Here is a 20,073-nt window from a genome sequence, read left to right as displayed (position 1 = left end):
ATAAAGATTCCATGATAAAAGCTTTGCAGAGATGGTTACTCCAGTATTCCTCTTTGTTTATTGAACTTTTTCAAGCCCTCTTAACTCAGGAAAGTACATAAGAACAAAAGACTAAACACTTTTCCATAGATGCAGTGGTAACTAGGGTAGGAATGCCATTTTTCACCTATCTAGAAAGACAAATTTATTTATTTATTCATTCATTCATTCATTCATTCATTTTTACTTATTTATCTATTTATTTTTTAAAGATTTTATTTATTCAGTCATGACAGACACAGAGAAAGAGGCAGAGACACTGGCAGAGGGAGAAGCAGGCTCCCTGCAGGGAGCCTCCGGTGGGACTCGATTCTGGAACCCCGAGGTCCTGCCCTGAGCCAAAGGCAGGCACTAAACCACTGGGCCACACAGGGATCCCCAGAAAGATCATTTTAAATATGTACTTTGTTTTAACCTATGTGAACAGCTATCACTTTATATTTGTGGAATCTAGTGTCTTTGGGACCAGAACACAAAAATATCTTCTCATTATTCAAACATTTGAAATAACTAATCAGGAGTAAGCTCCCAAACAAAAACAAAATTACCTGCATACTCTCCAACAAAAAAGCTTACGTGGCACTGTTTTTTTTGAAACAGAACTCTTTGTTTTTAAAGATTTTGTTTTTGTTTTTAAAGATTTTATTTATTTACTAGAGATGCACAGAGAGAGGCAGAGGGAGTAGCAGGCTCCCTGTGGAGAGCCTGATGTGGGACTCGATCCCAGGACCCCAGGATCAGGACCTGAGCCAAAGGCAGCTGCTCAACCACTGAGCCACCCAGGCACCTAGAACTCTGTTTCTTAACAGAGTAAAATCCTACATTCTTTCACAAGTAGTCTAGTTAAAGTAGGTCTTACTCCTGGGAAGCATTTCTTTCTGCTTCTAATCTCATAATGTAAGTGTTCTTAACTCCTAGTGTCCCATCTATAAAGTACATATTCATATCTAAAATTTTTTAAGATCTTTGGATCTAAAATGGGTAAAATTTTTTCCCAATCACCATATGGCACAAATGAATCAAGCCAGTGCTACAGCGGTGGTTTTATTTATGCATACTAACTGGAGCTTCTTTATTCCTTTCTCTTTGGGAATTCAGGTACGTTTTGTATGTCTTTATAATTTGGAAATCTTGCATTAGTCCTCCTTACTCAGAGCAGGTTTCAAAATCAGAGGTACACACATTTTTCCAGGCAGCCCCCTAGAGTCATATTTTGTAGCAAAGTGTAGAATATGGGGCACTTGGCTGGCTCAGCTAGAAGAGCATGGGACTCTTGATCTGGGGATCATGAGTTCGAGCTCTGTGTTGGGTGTAGAAATTACTTAAATAAATACTTTAAAACTAAAAAAAATTTTTTAAGGGCAGCCCAGGTGGCTCAGCGGTTTAGCGCCACCTTCAGCCCAGGGTGTGATCCTGGAGACCCAGGATTGAGTCCCATGTCAGGCTCCCAGCATGGAGCCTGCTTCTCCCTCTGCCTGTGCCCCCCAACCCCGGCATGTCTCATGAATAAATAAAATTTAAAAAGTAATAATAAAATTTTTTAAATTACAGAACGTACTATTAGTCACATTTTTAAATTTCTTTCAAGTCTGTAGCCCAACACCATTCACATTGTTTTGAGGACTATGAATAAAAGTATAAAATGTTATGTTAGTGTTTTATTTAGTAGAAAAATAGATTGTAGAACCTCAATATAAAATTTTTCTCAAAAACATTTTTATAATTTTTACAAATTAGGGAGACATTAAAGCCATACCTACAAACAAAAATGCACTCTGATATCTGGAAAACTTTATGTAGTAGAAGTACATGATGTTACTGTAATATTGATAACATCCTTTTGTGTGGAAAAATTTTACCCCAGAGTTAATAATTTTAGCATTTTTTGTCTCAAAACCATTAATATATTTATTTCAAAATATTTGAACACTATTCTTATTCTATTCTGTATCCCTAATAAACATAGTAAATTTTATCTAAGATAAGTAAACTTAGGAATAAATCAAGTGGAAGTATAATATACTATTTCCAACTCTTTCCTGCCTTCTCTAATGTACTTATTATATAAAATGAAATTATAAGTAAAAGTTTAGAAAATGGAGCTTAGAAAAAGTGTCTCTGAATAGATGATAAAGAAGCAACTCCTTCAGAAACCATCTTTTTATCACTTCACTTCTTTTTAAAAACATTTCAGGGCAGCCCTGGTGGCGCAGCGGTTTAGTGCCATCTGCAGCCCAGGGTGTGATCCTGGAGACCCAAGATCAAGTCCCACGTTGGGCTCCCTGCATGGAGCCTGCATCTCCCTCTGCCTGTGTCTCTGCCCCTCTCTCTCTCTCTCTCTCTCTCTCTCTCTGTTGCTCATGAATAAATGGATAAAAATCTATAAAAAAATAAAAATAAAAACATTTCAAACTAAGAGTTTGCAAATAGCACTCACATGAAATCTTACCAATAAATGTGATTGTGGATTCTCAGAGTGTGAAATACTGTTTTGTTTATATAAGATATATAGGAGTAATTTATGATAGTTAAAAGCACAGATTTTACTTAAATTTCAGTAAAAAGACTAATTTAGTTAATTTAAAAGAAGATACTAAAAGGTGATTATTTGCAAATGTTTGCATATATAAATATTTCATTTTCCCTAAAAGAATGTAAAACAATGATATTGGAGTCAAATGGGGGATTGTTTTGTTTTTTCTTTTTTTTTTTTTTTTTTACTTGGCTTATAATCATGGTAGAAGTGAAGTTTGTTACTGAAGTAATGAAAGTTATCTTGCCATATAACAAACTTTCTATTAATCTTTATAGTCTTAAACATAGAACTACTGGACTAGATCCATTTCTTTGTGTCCCTTTTACCCTTAGTGTCACATGATTTTATGTTTTAAGACATTATCTCTATAAGGAAACATTTTATGGTAAAGGAAGGAATTTTTTTTTCCAGAAAATGCTTATTTTGCTCACTTGATGAACTTCAGGCCAATGTATGTTTTTTTTTTTTTTTCAATATATGTTATTTGAGTGAAGCATCTTCCTTCTCTGTGTGTCCTCCACCCCTTGCCCCGCCCTGTCATTAACCTGTAATATGCTATCTGGAATGTGGACTAAACTCTTCAACACTATTTAAAATCTACTAACCTTTGTGCATTTGGTTGCTCAGCTTTCTAAGAACATTTCTGAGCTGAAATAAACTCAATACCATTCTGTTTTAGAGATTATGTCATGGCTATTCATTGGATATGAATTCTTATGGCTTTATTTTTCTTTCCAAGGTTGAAGAGATGGTGCAAAACCATATGACTTATTCATTACAGGATGTAGGTGGAGATGCTAATTGGCAGTTGGTTGTAGAAGAAGGAGAAATGAAGGTAATTTCCAGTAAAATATTATAGGTTGCTAATTGCAGATGTTATAGCATATTATCATCACTAACCATTGATGTGAATGAGGGTAGCATTTTAAATTTTCTTTTAAACAGATTATTACATATGATCAAAAAACCACTAGATACTAGGAAGTAAAATGTACTTTGGCTTTTACACAGTTTCTTTATGATCTCAATAAAAACCTATGTACAAACCATTCTGTTTTGCCTGGGCCATGGAGAAAATACAATATGGGTGTTTAGATGTTAGGAAGTCATAATTAGTTGATGGTTTTCTATTTGGATATTTCTCTTTATTTTTTAATATACTAAATGTTGTACCCAGATGTCACTTTGTTCCCCTTTTTGGTCTATATATCACTTCTTATCCTTTCTCTCACTGCATCTTCTATCAGTATTTGGAGGTGAGTCTGCTAATTTTGTTCACATCTGTAAGCACAAGAGACAGAGAATAAGATCAAGGAATAAGATTTAGAGATGGATTCAAAACAGCAGCTGCACTGAATTTTGATATTTGAATTTGGTATACTTATGCCCAAGGCACTGTGCTAAAGATAAAGTGATGTTTAATAAGACTTTCTCCAAACTGAAACTCGTTGGGGAAGAAGGATATTGACATTTAAAGATACTGTTACTTGTGTCTATCTGATAACATATTGAATTATGCGCACAGATTAGTGGAGAAAATTGGAAAAGAAAGAGCTCTTATATGAAACAGATTGTTTTTTACTGGATAAGCATTTGAACTATGTCTGGAAATCGAAGCAACATTGTGACAAAGGTGAAGCCAAGGGTATTTTAGACAAAAAATATAACACAAATGAAAACATGAAAGCAAACTTCTTACTCAGGAATTCTTTTCATAGACTGTGTTTACCACAATTATTCTAGCAATAGAGATACAATATCAGATGTTGGAATTTCCTTTCCTCCTGAATAGGGAACTAATTAAGAAATCAGAAGAGATGGGGTGGCTCAATCAATTAAGCGTCTGCCATCAGCTCAGTTCATGATCCCAGGCTCCTGGGATCAAGCCCCTCATAGTGCTCCCTGCTCAGCAGGGAGTCTGCTTCTCGCTCTCCCGCTGCCCCGTATCCTCACTGGTGCTCTGTCTCTTGCTCTGTTCTCTTTCCCAAATAAGTAAATAAAATCATTAAAAAAGAAGTAAGAGACAAGCAAATGAGATACCAGAATGCTAACTATAAATTTAATAAGCTAATTGAAGAATATGGCTTTAGATCAGCAGCCACAAAGTCTTGCTAATATATTAACTCAAAATTAAACAATGTTTCTGACATAGCTAGATAATCAATCACAGGCCTTCTCCACAAGTGTAAGCCCCAAAAGAAAACCAAGACGCATGCTCTCTGTAAAAAAAGAAGTGAGCCAAGACTTCCAGTCCTTATTTTATTCTCAACAGTTGGATAATTCATTGTTGTACCCCGAGGAAGGGAGAAGTGAAAGGGTGAAGAAAAACCAGGAGTGATCGTCTAGATGAAGTCCATCCATGTGGAATGAAAAACAGAGAATAAATGTTCCTACAGCCCACAACACTAGAGAGAGAGAGAGAGCTTGGATTATGGAGAGTATAAAATAGCCTACCAAGGAGAATAGTCTCTTGTCTGTAGCAGTAGGCTAGCCACTATATAAGGAAGAAACTAAAGACCAAGCATACCATTTAAGAGAATCAGGTACATGGGGATGAAAGCTTACCTAAGAGAAGTAACCAGTAATAGAGAAGTCGAGCTGTTGGATGTCTTACAGAAGGTTAGTAAAAAGCTTAAGAGCCATATGAAGTATGAGGAGAGGATTTAAAAGTCTGAAGTTTCCAATTTGTGTAACTGGTTTTCCATTTTTTAGCCATCTCAATAATGTGAATAAATAAACATGGAGGGAAAAGTAGTTTGATGAGAAACATTTTAAGAGAGAAACTGTATGTGAAATGCCAAAGATTTTAAGAGAGAAACTGTATGTGGAATGCCTAACAGTTTCTGGACCCATAAAGCACTCCATAGAGAGCTGGTTCTTCCTACAGTAACATGATTATTCATTTCTTGAAAGAACTTATTGCAAAATTTCCTAAAGTAGCAAACCCTATAATTTTGAGGTAATTAATTTTAGAACTTTAGGTACGCAACATCAGTATTTAAAGCAAGATAGTATGGGGCGCCTGGGTGGCTCAGTCAGTTAAGCCTCCAACTCTTGATTTCGGTTCAGGTTATGATCTCGGGGTTGTGAGATCAAGCTCTGTATTGGGCTCTGTCCTGGATGTGGAGAGCCTGCTTAAGATTCTCTCTCTCTCTCTCTGCCCCCCTTCCTCAGACCCTCCCTCCTACTCACATGCAAAATGCTCTAAGGAAATAAATAGCCAAGGTAGCATAGATCTTCATGCCATTTTAGCTTTGAATCATTGATTCAACAAATAATTGAGAGCCTACTGTGTTTGAGATACTATTTTAGATGCTGGGTATGTAGAATTGAACAAAATTGCTTTAAATCAATATCATTAGGGGATCCCTGGGTGGCGCAGCGGTTTGGCGCCTGCCTTTGGCCCAGGGCGCGATCCTGGAGGCCCGGGATCGAGTCCCACGTCGGGCTCCCTGCTTGGAGCCTGCTTCTCCCTCTGCCTGTGTCTCTGCCTCTCTCTCTCTCTCTTCTCTGTGTGTGACTATCATGAATAAATAAATAAAATCTTTAAAAAAAAATCAATATCATTAAGGAGATGATTTTTTTTATATGTTGCCTGTTAATTAAGGAGATGATTTTTTTTATATGTTGCCTGTTAATTTTAAGTATATCTTCTTTAGGTATATAGAAGGGAAGTAGAAGAAAATGGAATTGTTCTGGATCCTTTGAAAGCTACTCATGCAGTGAAAGGTGTTACAGGACATGAGGTCTGCAATTACTTCTGGAATGTTGATGTTCGCAATGATTGGGAAAGTAAGCTGCCACTATTAATATATCATAATATAATTATTATTCTGAATGTAATGTCAAATCCAACCCCATGTTTTGCATCTCATCTACAGTTTACAAAGTCAATGTAGAAAGTATCTGGAAAATCTGATAGTAGCTTGCATTTACTTTTTGTTTTTACTTACATTTAAATAGAGCTTTACAGGGAAGTAATGCTTGTACAGTGAAACACTGTACAAAATGTTTCTGTGTTACAGCATTTGATCCAGTACTTCAATAATCCTGCATGATAAGTAGGTAAAAAAGTAAAAATCAGGATTAAGTGACTTGTCAGAAGCCACAGACCCTAGTTAGTAGAAAGGCCAGTACTAAAACTAAAGGTTTCTGTCTTATCACCTACTTTCCCAAACTGTTTTGTTTCTCTAGTAATCCCGAGACAAATCCTGCTGTGGTCTGCTTAGAGTTATTCTTGGGGTATGTTTGTTGTTTGTATGTATTTGTTCCTCTTAGGCACCAAATTTCATAAATACAGATAATTTCGAACATCGTAAGATGTGTATTAGTGATAGTTTGATATTCTTTTTCCACAAATATAGTCACCTAAGCCTAGACAGAAGAGTTTATTCAACTTGAGTAAATTAGAGGTTACAGGAAATGGTCATAGTGTTAGATAGGAATTTGTGTCTGAGTAATGCAGTGTGATTAGAATTGCTTTCTTATTGTGGGAGCTAGATAATTGGTCCAGAGGAAATGAGATTTCCTGGTGATCAAGCCTCATGGCCACTGTCTGTAGCCCTAGTAGGAAGTATTAACTACCTTCCATTTGAACTTGGTCCTGCTCATGTTATCACAGGGTCCAGCAATATAACTGAGTTAATCACATTCTAGGAAGAGGTAATGTATATTTTTGGCTACTAATATTTTTTTCTTCATTTCAGCAACTATAGAAAACTTTCATGTGGTGGAAACATTAGCTGATAATGCAATCATCGTTTATCAAACGCACAAGGTAAAAATCTCTTCATCCCAAAAGGATTTCACTGTAGTTCAAAGTGAGACATGTATAAATTCTCTAAAAGTAAAATTTGGCAGGAAATCAAATGCCGTAAAAGATCCAAAGACTTTGTTAATGATGCATGAACATCACATATTTGAAAGGATATCAGTTCATTCAAAGCTGAACCTAAGACAAGAACCTGAGAAATATCCAGAAACAGTGTGTTTGATAAAGATCTCCAGTTAGTTATGTCCACTTAAAATGTAAAAAATACTGAAATCCTGTTAAATATTTTTGTAGCGTCTAGTCTTTATAGGCGATGAGTGATCATTACCAAATACAAAAGTGAATCAGCATTTCCTGTGACCATAGTAATGAAGGGAATGGAAAGTATGTATGTTAAGTCATGTAAGTGGATTATCTGAAAGCATGGGGAAATTGCTAAGCATAACTATTAAGAAGTTGGTCATATACCAGAGCACACAGAAACATCATTTAAGTTAGTTCACTTTCTTCCTTTTCTTTTTTTTTTTTTTTAATGGTTTTATTTATTTATTTACTTGAAAGATACAGAGATAGAGAATACGAGCAGGAAGGAAAGGAAAAAGCAGACTCCTTATGGAGCAACTTGCTCAGTGCAGGGCTTCATCCCAGGACCCCCGGGATTGTGATCTGAGCTGTAGGCAGATGCTTAACCAACTAAGCTACCCAGGTGCCCCTAAATTGGTTCACTTTCATTTCACTTTTCCTTCATCTCTTTCTCTGCTATTCTTAGATATTTAAAATTAAAGAATTAATATTTCTCTTACCTTATTCTTCTCTGTTTCCTGAAAATTGCCGAATAATATATTGTGTAAAAAAACAATAAATGGGGATAGTATGTGGGAGGAAGGGGAAAATAAATGAAGGGAATTAAGAGGTGCAAACTTCAAGTTATAAAAAGTAGAGCATAGGGAAGGTAGTAATATTTGTAATAAGGTTACAATAACAGATGATGACTACACCTTTTGTGGTGAGCCCTGAGTAATATATAAAATGGTCAAATCAGCATGTTGTATACCTGAAAATAATATAACCTTCAATTTTTAAAAAGGAAAATAATAAAAAGGACCTATAATTTTAGAAAGATCTATTCAATGTAATATTTTATGTTATGTAAGAAATACAATAATTCAATAGGTGCTTCCCTTTTCTCTTCTTTAAATGACTTTTTAGGGGCACCTGGGTGGCTCAGTGGTTTGAGCATCTGCCTTTGGCTCATGATCCTGGGGTCCTGGGATCGAGTCCCACATCATGCTCCCTACAGGGAGCCTGCTTCTCCCTCTGCCTATGTCGCTGCCTCTTTCTGTGTGTCTCATGAATAAATTTTTTAAAATCTCAAAAAAATAAAAAAATAAATGACTTTTTAATTGGGTTGAATATATGAAAATATTGTGGGTTTGTTAGGTATTTCCTGAACTCAGTTTTGTCATGTGGGGCATCTTAAATGTAATGATTATGAGGTAGGCCTGATTTTACATGGTAGCTGCTTAAGAAATGTGTAAAAAATACATTATAGGTCAACTTTGCTTCAATTAAAAAAGAAGTGTATAACAACAAAGATTCTGCTTTAGCATACAGATTTGGGAAGTCCAAGGGAAGCTTAAAGTTGAGTAAATGTTAAAAATACCGATTAACTGCCTTTAATTTGGAATCAATAGAAATTACATAGAAGAATCTTATAATCTGAGGACAATTGATCTTGGGAAACAGTCTGCTGAAAATATTTCACTTCGTAAATAGTAGATGGAGGGAAGGATTTAAATAAGCTGTATTACAATCACTTTTTGAAAAATAAAGCTAAAAACTATTAATGTCTCTTCAATGTAACAAAATTTAAGTTAGAATTATAAATGTTTAAATAAACAAATTATCCTGGTATAATTTTTTTTTCAAAAATTCAGTAATGCTATACAATTTTTCCTTTAAATGTGGCTTATTTTATAATTTGATCTTAAAGAGGGCTACTTCTCTCCTGATATTTAAGTCATTCTCACTCTTTAATTTTTCATCTTCTCATTCTTGTGGACTTGCATTCATTAATTCTAACACAGTCAAATTTTCCTTTATTACTAGCTTCACATAGCAGTGCTCAGCGCTGCTTTCATGTATTTTGTGAAACTTATTATCTTTAATATATGAACCATTTCACTTTCCAAATGATTTGTGTTGTATTGACATTGAGTTGTTGGTTATTATACTCAACAATTAGGAAAGGCACAGTGTATATTTTCTGTCATTTAAAAGTACACAGTCTGTTTTCACAAATCTCATTTCCATTATCATCCCAACATGATGTGTCTCCCTGCATACCATAAAGTTGAAAGATTCAGTCTAATTGATTTGGTATTCTTCAGATGTGATTACGATGTCAAAGGAGCAGTCTTCTTACACTGAAATCTTAGCGTTTAAGTCTCTGAACACTTTAAACAGAGGTTGAATACTGAAAAGCAGAATGTTAGGGGCGCCTCAGTGCCTCAGTTGGTTAAGCATCTCCCTCTGCCTTTGGTTCCAGTCGTGATTCAGCCAGAGTTCTGGGGATAGAGCCCCTGTGGCTGACTCTCTGTTCTGCGGAGAGCCTGCTTAACGCTCTCCTCCCCGCTGGTGCTCTTTCTCTCAAATAAATTAAAAATCTAAAATAAATAAATAAATAAAATGAAATAGAACATTACCAGGGTCTTTGGGAGGGAATAATGGGGAATTAATTACTTATTGAGTACAGAATTTCTGTTCAGGTTGATAAAAAATTTTGGAAATGATGATGTTTATGTAATATTATGAATGTAATGTCACTGAATTATACTCTTAAAAATGCTTTAAGTGGTAAAATTTTTGTTACATATAACCACAACTTAAAAAAAGATTATCCCTTTGATGCTATTATTATTCTGCAAAGCCATTAATTCAGTATTCATAATTTACTTTGCTGGGTACTTTCAGATACTGTCCATTTAAAATTTGACAGATTTTACCTTTGCCTAAGTTATTTATTGGTCTTACATTTGTTTCTCTGTCAGTTTCATATTACATAGGAATTTAAAAGTAGTTCACATTTTTGAAAGTTTTTTACTTCTTCCACAGAGAGTGTGGCCTGCTTCTCAGCGAGATGTATTATATCTTTCTGCCATTCGAAAAATACCAGCCTTGACTGAAAATGACCCTGAAACTTGGATAGTGTGTAATTTTTCTGTGGATCATGACAGTGCTCCTGTAAGTGCATTTATATAAATTTGTATAGTTGTACAGTATGAAGCTAAATATACAGTGCAGAACGAAAGTGATAAACACATAGGACACACACAAATACTTGATAACATTTCTTAGACTTTGTTTTCTGTTGAATTGGCTTCTTGGGACATGATAGCCCATGTGTTATCCAAGGACAGCAGTCATGGCTGTGAACACCCACCCAGCAGGGGCTGTTTTCCTTTCCTCCTGAAGTTAGAGGAAACAGAACTGAATGGGTAAATAATGGAAGGCTGCTTTCCACAGTTCCCTCTCCAGCCATGATCAACTGCTAGCAAAACCTCTGTGGTTTCTATCTCAGTTTAGCTCCATCTACTGCTTAAGAGGAGAGAAAAAACATTCCTGATGTCATAACAGCTTGTTTTATTTATTGGTGCTTATAAGATTTGTTGGAGATGTTGATGAGCTGTAGTTTTAGATAACCTAATGTATTAGGCCATTAGGGATTATAAAATGCTAAGCATCTACTGCACTGATGTTTCATTTCTGTTATTTGTTTTGGCAGCTAAACAATCGATGTGTCCGTGCCAAAATAAATATTGCTATGATTTGTCAAACCTTGGTAAGCCCACCAGAGGGAAACCAGGAGATCAGCAGGGACAACATTCTATGCAAGATTACATATGTAGCTAATGGTATGTATTTTGGGGTTTCTTTTGCTATTTGGGCATGTAGATTTTCATTCAGTCATTCACTATTATTTTAGTGATCTCTACACCCAACATGCGGCAACAACTCCTGACCCCCGAGATCAAGAGACACATGCTCTTCCAACAGAGCCAGCTAGGCACCCCTAGATTTTCTTCTTATAATCTAAAAGCCTTTTTAGTTTTTATCATTTAGATTAGTAATTTTTAATTTGGAGAGATGTGTATTGAAATTATCAGGAAACTTTGAAAATAGTCACGTCTAAATTTGATTCCAGAACTACTCTATCAGATTTTTTTAGGCTGGGGCTAGGTAGATACATTTTAATACTTCCATATCTAGATGACTTTCACATATGCTTGGCTTTACGAACCATCTTACTATAGGGGCGCCTGTGGTTTGGTCAGTTGAGCATCTGCCTTTGGCTTGCATCATGATCCCGGAATCCAAAGATTGAGTCCCGCTTCGGGCTCCCTGCTTGGTGGGGAGTCTGTCTGCTTCTCCTTCTCTGTTTCCCCCTCCCCCTGCTCATCCTCTTTCTCTCACTCTGTCTCTCAAATAAATAAAATCTTAAAAAAAAAAATCTTGTTACATATTTGTCTAATAAAATACATGTATAGTTAGGAATATAAGCAATACTAGTAAAGGAAATGAACAGTTCTGTTTCTCATTGTCAGGCTTTTTTTATTTCCTGGATAATTGCCTGCTTAGGATTCTTCTGACCCATTTCCCACCTACAGTAGTCATTGGAGTCCCTCTAATCAAATCCTCATGCCTTCTTTTTACGGGGACTCAACTGCTACGGTGTTTTAAGAGACAGTTGTGCCTGAGTGATGTATTATTTGATTATAGTAAGAGTGACAAATCTATCTTACATAACCTAAAATGTTACTATATTAAGATTTGCTTATAATTTAGGGAGCCAAGAACATCTCAGATAGGTAATAGGTGCCTTCTTATTTGCTATGTGTTCTTGTGTGGTGGTTAGCATGAAGGAATTAATGGTCAGGATTTTAAGAGATGTTAACTGTTCCAATGTGAGAAATTTTTTAAAAGCAAAGGAACAAAATGAGTGTTTTACATACAAATGGAGAATTGTATCCCAACAGGTTTTAATTTCCCTTTATCTTGCAGTGAACCCTGGAGGATGGGCACCAGCCTCAGTATTAAGGGCAGTGGCAAAGCGAGAGTATCCGAAGTTTCTAAAACGTTTTACGTCTTATGTCCAAGAAAAAACTGCAGGAAAACCCATTCTGTTCTAGTGTTAACAGGTACTGGAAGATATATGTTACTCTTTTTTAAAAACTTTGACTAAGGGCAACCCCGGTGGTGCAGTGGTTTAGCGCTGCCTGCAGCCCAGGGCGTGATCCTGGAGACCCTGGATCGAGTCCCACGTCAGGCTCTCTGCATGGAGCTGCTTCTCCCTCTGCCTGTGTCTCTGCCTCTCTCTCTGTGTCTCTATGAATAAATAAATAAAATCTTTAAAAAAAAAAAAAAACCTTTGACTAATACGACTCTGCAGAAACTAAAATCTAGTTAATTGTTAGAAGTAGTTTCTGTGTTTTGAGATGTTCCCAGAGTTGTAATTGTAGTTTTTAGCCTTTAAAACATGTTTTTTTTTCTGCGTATATTAGATGTATTTGCTTATGCAAAGAGATTTTAACATTATGGAGCCATAGAACTCCAGTACAAATTCCCTGTTTTTTTCCCTTCCCAGAAATTACTTTAGGTTCGTTGTCTTTTCTTCCATACTTTTGTATGTATGTTGTGAGTGACATATATTCTTAATTATTTTTTAAAAATGTGTTTATTCTCTACTTACTGTTGTACAACTTGCTTTTTCTACCTAACAATATATCTTGACTGTTATTGGATATAAAGATGTGAGACATATAAAACTGTCTCATTCCTTTAGAATTGGTTATATGAATGTTGCAGAATTTATTACCCAGTCCCACAGTAATGTCCCATATTTTGACTGTTGGTGCCACGCTGAACGTCTTTGCACAAAGAGCTGGAATCTTTAGGTTTTTTAAAGAAATGATGTTAACATGGTTCATAAGTCAAAAAGTGTGAAAAGATAAATAGTGAAATTGATCCCTTGCCCCCTACTCACCCAGTTTTGCCCTCCCTCCAGCCCCAAATGAAAGAGTATAACTCCTGTTACTAGTTTGTTGTGTATCTTTCCAGAGAATTTTTTAAACCTGAATAAGCAAATACAGGTGTATTCCTCCCACGCATACACTTTTGTTGTTGTTCAAAAGACGCTGTTCTGCATCTTGTTTTTCCACTTACTTTAGTTTAAAGGTCTCTGCTTAACAGCATGGACCACCTCCTTATTTTTTTGTGGCTATACAGTATTCATCATATTGATGTACATAATTTAACCAGTCCTCCACTGCTAGGTATTGAAGTCGTTTTCAGTCTTTGCTAGAACAATGTTAATAGTTATATCCACGTGCAAGTTTTATATGGGATAATGTTACTAGATATGACACTGCCAGCACCTCTGGGGGGGTTGTGCATTTGTAATGTAAGTATTGCCCCCCCCCCCGAGAGGTCTTATTAACTTAACGTCTCGCTAGCAATAAGATATTTGAGTGCCTGTTTCCCTGTACCCTCTCACACAGTGTATGAAACAGAACGTGGATTGTTCCCACCTTGATAGGCAAAACCACTCTCAGTGTAGTTTTTATTGTATTTCTCTTATTATGAATAGTTTGAACATTTCTTGGTCCATTTGAGAACAATTTGTATAGTTCTGTTTCTATGAACTCTCAATATGTGTCAACATTTAAATTTTTAATAGAGATTACCAAAGTAGAATTCATAAGCCACAAGTATATATGAATGTCCTCTCATTCTTACCTACATGGAATATTAAGTCATTGGCTGAGACATGTATATTTGTGAGTCTCTTTCTTTAGATAAAAGAATATGTTCAATAAGTATATAGTGACATATTATTAACTAATTCTGGTTTCTGATGCTGATTCTGGTTTATAGTATGCCTTTCTTAATAAATTTAGCCTTTGAGGTTTTTTTAATCAGATGGTAACATAAGAGTTGTTGCAGTGACATGGTAGATATTTTAGCTTTTTCCAGGAAAAAGCTCACCTGAAAATGTCAGACAGGCTCTGGTCTTATCTGAACGGTTAGTGTTCTAGGATGCAGCCTGACTTCTGAGAGACTCTCTGCAAGCATAAATGTGTTGGTGATTTCTAGAATACCGTGTACTTTAGAATTGTTATGGCTAGATCTGGACATGAAGTTTGCTGGTCTGTCTCTGCGCTGTTACCTCAAATAAACTAGAAACCTGATGCCACTTGATGGTAGCAGTCTTGTCACCCGACTTAACTGGGTATCTCTCTCCACAGCCTTAAGATTTCTGAAGAATGCTATTTACTCTAATCAAGACCAAGTGTGTAGCTATAATCTGCTTTCTCTCTTCTTCACCTCTACCTTGAGCCTTGCTAACAAGCAGGGCAGAAAATATAACTATGTATTAAGTAAAAGAAATCAAAATGCAGTTATATGTAGAACATGCTCTGAACTATGTTCGAAAAGAAGATTAATTTCCTTAAGCATTTCAGGACGCTGGGTGGCTCAGCAGTTGGGCGTCTGCCTTTGGCTCAGGTTGTGATCCCGGGGTCCTGGGATCGAGTCCCATGTCCAGTTCCCTGCATGGAGTCTGCCTCTCTCTCTGTGTGTGTGTCTCTCATGAATAAATAAATAAAATCTTTAAGAAAAACTTTTCGGGCTGCCCGGGTAGTGCAGCGGTTTAGCGCCGCCTTCAGCCCAGGGCGTGATCCTGGAGACCTGGTATCGAGTCCCACATCGGGCTCCCTGCATGGAGCCTGCTTCTCCCTCTGTCTGTGTCTCTGCCTTTCTCTCTCTCTCTGTCTCTCATGAATAAATAAATAAAATCTTTAAAAAAAATTTAAAAAATAAAACTTAAGCATTTGAAAAATACATACTAATATTATTAACACTTGCCTCAGGAGCTATTGGATTTGGGGGCTTGTTTTTATTGACCTGTTTGTGTGTATGTCTGTGTGTGCATCTGCGTACATGTGCACACAGTACCTGGAGAGCTGGGATTGAAATTCATCTCAGAGGAAAGAGGAAGCATTGTTTTTAGGCATCTGTGTATGTATGTAAAGACAGACCTGAAAAGATTCCCTGGCCAAAACTCAGCTCTGGCCTTCAGTCCAGTTGAGCTGCTTTCTGACAAAGAACCAGATTCAAACCCTAACACATGGTGAAAAAAATCATTGTTTACCTGATGTAATACTTGTTTCATAATGTTTGGGAAGAGGTATGTATGAAGTGGATCCTAGCATTAAAAGCTTAGGAAAGCTATCCTTTCTAATTTTGGTGATGAAAAAATAGTAGCTTTCAATAGTGTTTATCATCCTCAGCGAAATTCCATGAAGAGTGAGTGAGGTCTAAAGATACTTAAAACTCACAGAACTCTTTTTTTTTTTTTTTTTTTTTTAAGAGAGAACTGGGTGGGGAAGGAGAGAGAGAATCATAACTAAGCAGGCTCCATGCTCAGTGCAGAGACCGATACAGGGCTTGACCTGATGACAAAATCAAAAGTCAGACACGTAACCAACTGAGCCACCAAAGTGTCCCTCATAGTCAGAACTCTTAAATTCATGTGACAATGTCTGAGTATGTTTGTTCCTAGAGCTTAAATACCACTTGTGAATTCTTGATAAATGGTATTGAATAATTTTTATTGAAGACCAAGAAGAAAGAGATTTTGGCTTTAGGGGTATAAATCCAGAGACCTCTAGTTTATTCTCTCCTTGCTTATCTATGACGTATTTCCCTTTTTTTCTAGCTTTCAAAACATTCCTTATGTCTTCTATTCCTTGCTAAGTTTCAAGTATGTAAGGTTTATAATTTTCTGGGTTTTTTAAATTTTTTATTTATTTATGATAGAGAGAGAGAGAGAGAGAGAGAGGCAGAGACATAGGCAGAGGGAGAAGCAGGCTCCATGCACCGGGAGCCCGACGTGGGATTCGATCCCGGGTCTCCAGGATCGCGCCCTGGGCCAAAGGCAGGAGCCAAACCGCTGCACCACCCAGGGATCCCTAATTTTCTGTTTTTGAAAGTGAAAATCTTGAAAGCATACAGTTTTAAGAGAGATCCATGCATCTATGAATTCAGAGGGTAGGAGGAACCTGTTTGGGTAGTCTTACAGCCGTTAGTAATAATATATTGCTTAATTTTTTACTTATTTTCTTTCCTGCAGTGACTGAAGCAAGGCTGTGTGACATTCCGTGTTGGAAGAAAAAATAAAAAACAAAATTGAATGCTCTAAGCTGGAACATAGGATCTATATAGCCTTGTCTGTGGCCCAACACCCTGGCCTTGTGTACAAAAATGAAGAAATATTGCAATAGCAAAGGTGAACATCTAACACTAGCTGTCTCCTGCTAGATCTCCTCGCTCAGCATATAACTATAAATACATGTAAAAATTACATGTATATGGCTATATTTTTATTTGCTTGCTCCTAGAAGAGAAAAAAAAAATCAACTTTGAATCACAACTAGGAATTGATGCTTTAATTTTTGGGAACTTTTTCAGAATTTTTAATTTACTATGGTCCAGCCTAAGATCCTCATTTGTATCAGGTTTTGTGCACAAAAGAAAAGCACAAAAGTTGAATGCATATGGGGCATGTGCTTTCTGTGCACCAAATATCTGGATGGGGCTCTTTTTTCAGGCCTGTGGTTAAATATGTGTTCAGAATTTTTTGACTTTTTTGCTTTGTATAATCCTAGAATTCATTGCTGCTGATTTCTATAATGATTCATGTTGTCCCGTGTCTTAATAACTGAGGGCTGTCAATAACCTGTGATTTTGCCTTTTCTATAGTCTTACTCCTATGAAGAACCTTGGTTCTGACGGGGAAAGAATGAAAAGCTTTATTTTTTCCCCCAGGTATCTTTATGTTTCTATTGTATTTTTAGTTGTATACTGTGTGCTACAGATTTTTTTTTCAGTTTGTTTCCAAACAGTTTGGTAATTCCTAAATTGGTTCTGCTTGCCTCCAAACAGAAATATAAAAATCTTGTGGGTATAAACTACTTTCTGGTACAGTGATAAGGATAAAACGAGCTCATGTTTTCTTGAAATTTGTAAGAGGATATATGGTATTGTTACAGCAAATCAGGCTGTTTTGGTTTGACATTTGATTCAGTGTGTCTGGTATTCGTAACAGGCATGTTTGTTGCTTCTTCTGATTTGGGTCCGTTTCAAGGCTATGTTGCAAGATATGCTTAGAAAACGTGAGCAGTGCTCCTGTTTGCCTCTTTGCTCAGAATTTTCAGCGGAGCAGTAAAGGATTCCATGTGATTCAAACTGAAATTCTTTCCTTAGTTGCTATAAGAACTTAAATGTAAAATACCTTCTTTAGTTTTAGGCCTCTGTGAAAAATCTTGAAGCATGGAGTTGAGGCAAGGAATGGTACTCACTGAAGTAGAAATGACTGCCCACTTCACAGTCTTCATTCTGTTTATACACAAATGTACTTACATCAGTCAGAGGCATTTTGTAGATGCTTTGCTGACTTGTTCATCTCTGTAGAAACACAGAAATGAGACCCATTTTGTAAAGCAGAAAGTCATATCACTTGGAACGTGTCCTGTATATATTTCGTACATGGTAATGGAGTCTTAATGATGAATGCAAGGTGATAATTTAATGATGGGATTAGTCTGGTCACTTAATATGCACAATCCTGGAAGTGAATTACTTGCATCAGATATAGTGGTATTTATTATTCTGTACAGAGAGAAAAATACATATAAAACATAGGCTTATATTACATGCACGCAGATTTCATGCTCCATAAATCTTTTCTATTTTTTAATTTACCTTTCTCTAAATGATGTGTATGGAATATGCCTTATTACAGAAAAACGCTGTTCATAATTTGACTGTGTGGAAAAGTGCCTATATGGTGGTAATGCTAGTAAGGCAAATAAGACAAATTATCATATGAGTTTACGACATCACCAGTTAGCATTTTATATTGTGATGTTTAAAAAAGAAAAGTTTATACCTCAAATGTGTATTTTATTTTACAATCAGCTGTGGGGTTGGGATGGGAGTGTGGGAGGGTTGGGGGGCGGGAAGGTTTATTCACCATAGCCGCTGATGGGAATCTTCAAAAAAATTCTCTATGCCCAGTATAAATGTTTCTCTGTTTGCCATGTCTGGTAACTATCATGAACAGGAACAAGTAACTCTCTCATAACTAAATTGGAGAGCTAGCTTCATTTTCAAGGTATGGAAGGCTCACAAAGCAGTGTCTAAATCTAATTACCATTAGTTGCATTTGCACTAAATGTTAATGATACACTTTTGCAATTCTGTAAATGAAATGATCACACTAAAAATATTTGTATTAAAAAAAGAATAAAAAGATACATTTACCTTTAGATAATTGTACAGGTACTTCACTAGAGTTAATCCCATCGGATCAGATTTAGAAATAGGGAATACAAAAAAAGTTCTAAGAGGTCAAAAGTTGGAGAGGTACTAGCCATTTTAAACAATATTCGGCCCCACTAGAATTATTTCTCTATGACTAATTGTTAGTGTCTGAATAGACATGTTTTCCCATCTAATTTCTTACTTCCCAAAAGCAAAAAATTACCTTTTTATTCTCTTTTCTACTCACTCTTTTGTACTGTGATAGAAACTTGAAAAATATTGGTAATGATGGGTTTTGTCCCTGAATGCCCGCTGTACAAGGACAAGAGAGCACAGTGATTCACTTGGAATTCAGGACTGCTGATTCTGAGGCAGAGGGTGGTCGCAGCAGCTCTTGGTTTGGGATTGCCACAAAGACCTCCAGACCAAGGAGGGGATGGCTGGGAGAAGGCGTAAGAACACAGGATAAGGAAGACGAGCAGCAGGTTTTCCACTTGTTCAGTGTCATAGGCTGATTTGTACACCTACACAGCATCAGTGTCAGCTGCTATTAAGAAAATTTTAGTTGGGCTGAGCTGGTTCTCTTGTGAAAATGTGCCCGTTATCTTTAAGCTTATCAATTGTTTGTCCAGTTAAACACTTTTACCAGTATTTAGTCCGAGTTGTACAGACAATGTATTTGGATTACCGTCATTGTTCATCTACAAACTCAAAACATAATCATTTTAAAGTACCTTGGGAGTGTGTAGAGTGTAACTATTCTATAATAGCTTTATGATCCTGATGATGTTTTTAAAAAATAATAAAGTTGGATCTTCCATGTTACAATCACAAAATTAAAACCAGTATTTAAAAGTGGAAAAGTATTAAAATATTATGGACAAATATACTTGTTTGATTGTTTTCCTTAACCCCAAAATGCTGCCTGATAATTCTGGGTAAGTTAAGAACTTACCTCGACTTCAATAGTTATTAAACTGGGTTATTTATAATCCAGTTAGGGATCAAAAAATCCATGTAAAAAATTTTTTTAGTCAATATAGAACAGAGTGGAATAGATTGTGTATATTTTTGTATTTTGTGAATCCTTTGTATGTGTGTTTGCGTGTGTGTGTGTGTGTGTGTGTGTGTGGTGGGTCACGGTGTGAAATAAAATTCTTACTGCGGAAGCTGGTCCAGAGTTTTTTGAAATTGCTAGAAAGTAAAGGCCTATGCAGTTGGGTATTTCTAGTGAAAGTACAGTGCGAATCATGCCCTTACAACTCAACTACGCGTACTTCCCCTTAAATAAATCCCCACTTATTTATTTAAATGATGCAGCTCCACTTATTACACCCGGGGAGTG

At 36.3% G+C, this 20,073-nt stretch overlaps 1 protein-coding gene across 4 annotated transcripts in view; it reads left to right on the top strand.

The window, feature by feature from the left end:
* Window positions 1–19,617, top strand: part of CERT1 (ceramide transporter 1) — a 105,882-nt gene extending 86,265 nt beyond the window's left edge. For all 4 annotated transcript variants that reach the window (XM_055342235.1, XM_055342234.1, XM_055342232.1 and 1 more), the window contains 7 exons: window positions 3,315–3,410; window positions 6,235–6,367; window positions 7,282–7,352; window positions 10,461–10,589; window positions 11,131–11,260; window positions 12,408–12,544; window positions 16,537–19,617. In XM_055342235.1, coding sequence (XP_055198210.1) covers window positions 3,315–3,410; window positions 6,235–6,367; window positions 7,282–7,352; window positions 10,461–10,589; window positions 11,131–11,260; window positions 12,408–12,535 — 687 coding nt within the window. In that variant the 3' untranslated portion in view covers window positions 12,536–12,544; window positions 16,537–19,617. The remainder of the gene's footprint in view (window positions 1–3,314; window positions 3,411–6,234; window positions 6,368–7,281; window positions 7,353–10,460; window positions 10,590–11,130; window positions 11,261–12,407; window positions 12,545–16,536) is intronic.
* The last annotated feature ends 456 nt before the right edge of the window (window positions 19,618–20,073 follow it).

Source organism: Nyctereutes procyonoides, unplaced genomic scaffold (genome assembly GCF_905146905.1).
Source record: "Nyctereutes procyonoides isolate TBG_1078 unplaced genomic scaffold, NYPRO_anot_genome, whole genome shotgun sequence".
In the NCBI taxonomy this organism is placed as follows: domain Eukaryota; kingdom Metazoa; phylum Chordata; class Mammalia; order Carnivora; family Canidae; genus Nyctereutes; species Nyctereutes procyonoides.
The sequence above is the reverse complement of the archived record's forward strand: the minus strand, read 5'-3'. Positions and strand labels throughout refer to the sequence as shown.